The 5869-nt window shown below is 28.1% G+C and overlaps 1 protein-coding gene across 1 annotated transcript; it reads left to right on the top strand.

Moving 5' to 3' along the window:
• The first annotated feature begins 521 nt into the window (after positions 1-521).
• Positions 522-5628, top strand: LOC115246276 (serpin B6-like). The gene is made up of 5 exons (XM_029824997.1): positions 522-599; positions 726-929; positions 1025-1154; positions 1242-1267; positions 5527-5628. The coding sequence occupies exons 1-5, from the start codon at positions 522-524 to the stop codon at positions 5626-5628; spliced, it is 540 nt and encodes a 179-aa protein (XP_029680857.1).
• Positions 5629-5869: the final 241 nt, after the last annotated feature.

Below are 5869 nucleotides of genomic sequence, written 5' to 3'. Positions count from 1 at the left end.
AATCAAATGGTTTTTCAAATTGATGGTGTTTCCACCGGATCCACCAGATTTTACATCGGTAGAGCAAATTTTACAAATACCACCAGTTGGATTTTTTATAAAAAAATGCCTCAAGAACCCCGATTACCCATAATCCAATGCAAATAATCGATGTGTGAGCAGTCGCTATTGAAAAGAGATGCTAAATAAAGTAGACTGTTATTGACTCACACATCGATTCTTTGTATTGCATTATGGGTAATCGAGGCTCATGACTTAAACTTATACATAATCTTAGGCTCGGCAGGGCGAACGCAGAACCGCAGGCAGAAGTTGTCAAGTAGCTTTGAAAGAAGAATCGTCTCACCGATTCTGAGCGTGAAGGATCGATTCATACAAGATCAAAATAGTAAAGAATCGATTCAAAAGATCGATTTTTTGGACCTTTTGGATCGATCTTGGCAGAATCGAATCGAGATCGCACATCCCTAGAGGAACGCATATTTCATGTTTCTGCATCAAAAATGTATTTTGTTCCAACAATGAAATTTGAAAAATCGACATTTATTCATGGTGAAATACCACATTGGAATGCCAAGTTCATAGAAATTTCATTTTTGGTAAATAATTATTATTTATAAGACAGCTTTCGAAAATAGGATAATGAATCATAAAATAATCTTACAGAATACCAAGATCAATTAAAAAATATCAATTAAATATTGAATCAAAATATAATTTTGCAGAATAACAACATTACAATGATTATATTTTTGCCAAATAAAAATATGGAACCTGGGAATCTGGAGTACTTGGATAAAAAGCTTAACTTTGCAGAATTTAAGTCAATTAGAAATGCATACACAAACAAATTTGAGCAAGATATGGAATTATATTTACCTAAGTTTACGAGTCAATGTCGTCAAAATATGACAGAATATTTTCATCAGGTAAGTATTGTGTAATCAGCAAAATCTATTTATAACTGATATGCAAGAGAGATTTTGGATAAATTCTAGAAATTAAAACTGATAACTGCTTGTAGATGGGCATAATTACGATGTTCGAAGATAATGCGGATTTTACACGTCTCTCAAAAATTCCTCTAAAAGTGAACAATATCGTTCAAACAATTTCCGTAACAATTAACGAAGAAAGTTTGGAAGTTCCGAATGGTAACCTATATGTATCATTTGAATAATAGAAAACTTTAGACGATTATTATGTGTATAAGCATTACAATAAAAAATTTTTAATTGCAGTTGACAGAAACGAAGTAAGAAAACTGGTAAGTCCACTGCAAGAGTTGGTCGTAGATCGTCCGTTTCATTATATAATCGAAATACATGGAGAGATAATATTTGTTGGAACCGTGCGAGTACCAGACTTTAGAACATTTATGAGAGATAAATTATAAATTCTATTATGTTCTTATATTTATTGACAGTTTATATCACACAATGTATGTACAGCTTAAATTTTTTTAAATTTTATCATATAATGTATATAAAATTCAAGCATTAATATATAAATAATATATTTTGGAAATGTGCTTTAGTCATTTTTTGATCAATTTTCTTATTACTTACAAGTAGCCGAATAAATTTGCACTTATGTGCGTTAGATGCAACAAAATGACTTCATATGCACGTATACAATCGAGCAACTATGTATTTATATTTATATAATGTAAAAAGAGACAGATAGCATACATGCACTTTTTATATTTGACGCGTTTTATATTGATTGATCTTCTCGCATAAATATATAATACATTATGAAAAATATTTCTCAAGATTTAAATGCTACATATATCTAGAAATTTATAAAAACAATTTGTGTATTATATATTATTTATTAGAACATTACAAGTGTGCGCTATGTGATTGATTTAGAATTATAGAAGAATTAAATTATAGTCCTATAGATTTTATTGAAGAAGGATCAGAGTTAGTTTCTGTGTTTAATATTGAGTATTTCAGCAGTGAATTTACATTAATTTTAATATAAAATATAATTTGAATACAAAACAATTATTTGTTTAGATTAGTGTTATATTATTATATACAAGTTTATTAATTTTATTTATTTATTTATTTTTGTTATTGATTAATATTATTAGTTTAGTAATAATTTTTATACAAGAAATGTTTTGGAAACAATGAAATTGATTTGTGGAATAAGAAATTGATTTGTGAAACGAAAGGAGATCTATTCTATATTGTAATTTTTCTACAATTTTAATCGTATTCCTTCGATTTCTAAAGAGTTTTAATCAATAGCAGCGTTAATTAATTCCTCCACAATCATATGATCGCTCGGTTGAAGGTATACTCTCTTTCTGTCAGGTTTCGAAAATGTCATACAAAAAATCGCGATATTTTTTAAATATTGGGGTTTTAACGCTTTGAGTGTTGAAATTTCTTTTTTATAACTCGCGTGTGATATTACCCAAAACAATAATCAGAAAGCTGATGTTAGATGCAATGTTAAAAACGAATATTGCACTATGAATGCGTAAAGTATGAGTTGTAAATTTTATTTAATTATTGCGTCATTTTTATTTCAATTAAATAATTAAAATCATTTTGACAAATAATCGTAACTTTGCGCGTCATTTTTATTTCAATTTTTGTGACAATTTCAATATTCATATAATGCATACTCAGGAAGATAATAAAAAATTCATTTTTTTTGTTGACAAATTTAAAAATAAAAGAGAGATGTAAAAAAACTCTTCGTCTTTTTCTAATAATACGAAAGTATCCGAAAGTAAAAGTTAGAAAGTTGTTAAACAATGACTTGAAATTTTGCAGACAAACTTCTCCTGATTTTTCTTTTAATGTGTGTACACGTATTCTAATAAATTTTATTTGATTTCAATTCTGTTATTAATTATATGAGTAAAAACGCGAAAAGTGTAGCTTTTTATTTCATTTTAATAATTGAATGTGTCTATATATGAGTATCATGTATATTGAGGTTATTAAGTTGTTTTTACGATCAATATATGAGAGATTTAATACAAAGAGACTATTTAATACAATATATTGAATTATAAAGTATAACATAATTATAAAATATTATTATTATTATTATTAGCGGATTTTGTACAACTGCAAGCTGTCTTCTCGTTCCTAACCATGCGTTTCCGTCCAATGCATGTTCTTTTTCGAGCCCTCGGATTGTTATGATATGTCGTCTTTCATCGTCCTAATCATAGGGATTTATCATACTTCTTCCTTTTTGTAGTGTCCATCGGAATATTTTCTGTGGCCACTTGGCCTTAGACATTCTTAAAAAATGATCAAACTACTGAAGCCTTTTTCCTCTATTCTTTCTCGATTACTGTCTCTTTTGAGACAGTGCTCCCATATTATTCAAAAATATTAATATTATATATAACTACATATATATAAAATATAAAATACTACATATAAAATATAACTACAGTATCTCACTTATTGTTAGCCTCTCTTTCTTTTCGACCTGACTGGCATGGATGACCCTATCAGTAACAACGTTACCGCCGGCATAGCTCTTACTTAGATTCATTAGAGTATTCAAATCTGCTTACTTGGCAAATGCCTTCGTTGCAAAATATTTTCTTCAAAGTTTATTGTTGCCATATATACATATAGTTACATATTATTAATAAATGTTAATTACTCATCAATGATATAAATAATATAAAATTAAACAAATCTTAGAAAGAGTAGCTCTTTTTAAAGCAGCGACAAGTATCTTCATAAAAGAAAATAAGTCACAAATGGAGTGCAGCAAATAAAGAATGATGGTTTGGCATGTTTCGTTTAAATCGATTATTTAGACTAATGATTTATAATGGTCACAAATACGCAAGCGCATTTATGTGTCGCTTAATGCAGATGTTAAGGTGCTTTTACATGGCAGCGTCAAGCGTCGAGCGTCGAGCGTTAAGCGTCTGCGCAGAATATTGTTGCCCAGAATTATATTTATTTCATTTATTTTATTATATAATAGATGTGTGTGTGTGTTATGATTATTATTAATCAAAGAGATATATTATAAAACGTTAGTAATATGGCAGTGTAAATTAAAATAAAATTAAAATACAAATGCAGCAAGAAATTTTTGATGGTTGAAATATTCAAATAAATAAGACACAAAAAGAGATTCACAAATGACAAAAGGACACAGTTTGAAAAAGGCGGCTCACTGACGTGCGTCCGGCTAAAAGTCGGCGCTGATTGACCAGACTTTATTCAATAATAACTCCTTTATTAAGCGTTATAGAAAAAAATGGTACAGGACTTTTCTGTTCAGTTTACTGTGCTCTACCTGCTCACGAGCGTTGTCAAAGGTGCTTTGGGACACCCTGTATAAGAAACAATTGTTATACACCACGTCAGTATTTAATCAAACAAGAGATATAGAAAATATATATGATCTGGCAAAACTTGGTGCATGAATAGTGACAAAACTAAAGATTTATAATTTAGTAATTTCCTGGTTGTCTAATTTAATTTTTTTGGACAATAATTATATATTGCACGTTTGTCTTTATTTGATTGCTTTTCTACTATATTATATTAAGAGGAACTACAGAGTATTGTCATAACATTTATTATTTGATACAACAAATGCATACGTGTCAGTTCAACGTCGTCATTGGTTTTCATAGAAAAAAGTGAGCATTTATTAACCAAATGTTTTATAATTTGATGAATGACATGTAAAATGCATCGTGATTGGTTGTAAAAAAAAATTTTGAAAAGTAGCGTTGGAAGAGATCTCATGATGTACTAAACAAATTTCAAAAAAATGATATACATAAGAAAACATCGATACGATTAGTACATTTACATTATCCAGAATATCGATAAAATCATTATTCATAGCTGAGCCAAGGATTACGCGAAAACTAATTAAGTACAAGTATTTACAAAAAAAAAAAAAAAAAAAAATTATTATGACAAAAACGGTATTATGTGTTTTACTAATAGTTAATTAATGTTAGTGAGAGCGGATACCATGTCAAAGTATCCGACTCGGACTTCATACAGATAAGAGACTGCTTTGTTAAATATAATTAAATGTTATTATAGCTAATAATTCATTTAAAAAACTAAAATTGTATATAATAATAAAATATATAGATTTTATAATAATAAAATAAAACCATATAACATAAAACACTAAAAGACTATGTGTGATGTTATGAAAAAAGGGATCTATAGATCTTGGAAATTTTTTTTTTAAATGGATGTTAAAATTAAACTTAATTAAAATGGCGTATTAAAACTTGATTGCATTATCTTTCTATCTCTCTCTCTTTGTTTTTTTAAAAATAAGTATTTTTAGCATCAATAAGATTTTTTCTGTTTATTCTTCGCTGTATTAATACATACATATGATGACACAAACTGATTTTTATGTGATTTTTATGCAATTAAAAATATTATTCAAAAATAACTAAAACCTTTTAATATGACTCAACTTTAGATACAGAATTAGACAAAACGACAATTTAAGATTTATTTGATATATTCTTCTTTTTTTTTGCAGGTTATCAAATCCTTTACTATCAAATATGATACAAGCAGCGATAGGTGTCAAAAGTATACATGTAACTACATTCCGTCTCAGAGACAAAATCTCTGTCAATGATATCAACATTTTTATTTTTTGTTTTATTTTTATTTTTTGTTTTATTTTTATTTTTTGGATAAAAATACAGCTTTCTTTTTTGAACGAGAATTGTGGTATACGAATTGACAATAATTATATAACGCTGCTTTACAAACATCTCATTGAGCATCCTTCGATATGCACTGTTATACCTACGGTTGTTGCACCATTCCCCATGTTTCCCCATGTATGCAGGTATGACAATTTATCTATCATGACT

This window comes from Formica exsecta, unplaced genomic scaffold (genome assembly GCF_003651465.1).
Source record: "Formica exsecta isolate Colony F162 unplaced genomic scaffold, ASM365146v1 scaffold1445, whole genome shotgun sequence".
Lineage (NCBI taxonomy): Eukaryota > Metazoa > Arthropoda > Insecta > Hymenoptera > Formicidae > Formica > Formica exsecta.
Note: the sequence above shows the minus strand (reverse complement) of the source record. Positions and strands in the feature narration are given on the sequence as shown.

Bases quoted from the DNA above. Each gene is read 5' to 3' on its own strand.
- LOC115246276 (XM_029824997.1), top strand. From the start codon at position 522: ATGAAATTTGAAAAATCGACATTTATTCATGGTGAAATACCACATTGG. The intron at 600-725 runs GTAAATAATTAT...ATAATTTTGCAG, and splicing joins TCATAGAAATTTCATTTTTG to AATAACAACATTACAATGAT. The intron at 930-1,024 runs GTAAGTATTGTG...AACTGCTTGTAG, and splicing joins TGACAGAATATTTTCATCAG to ATGGGCATAATTACGATGTT.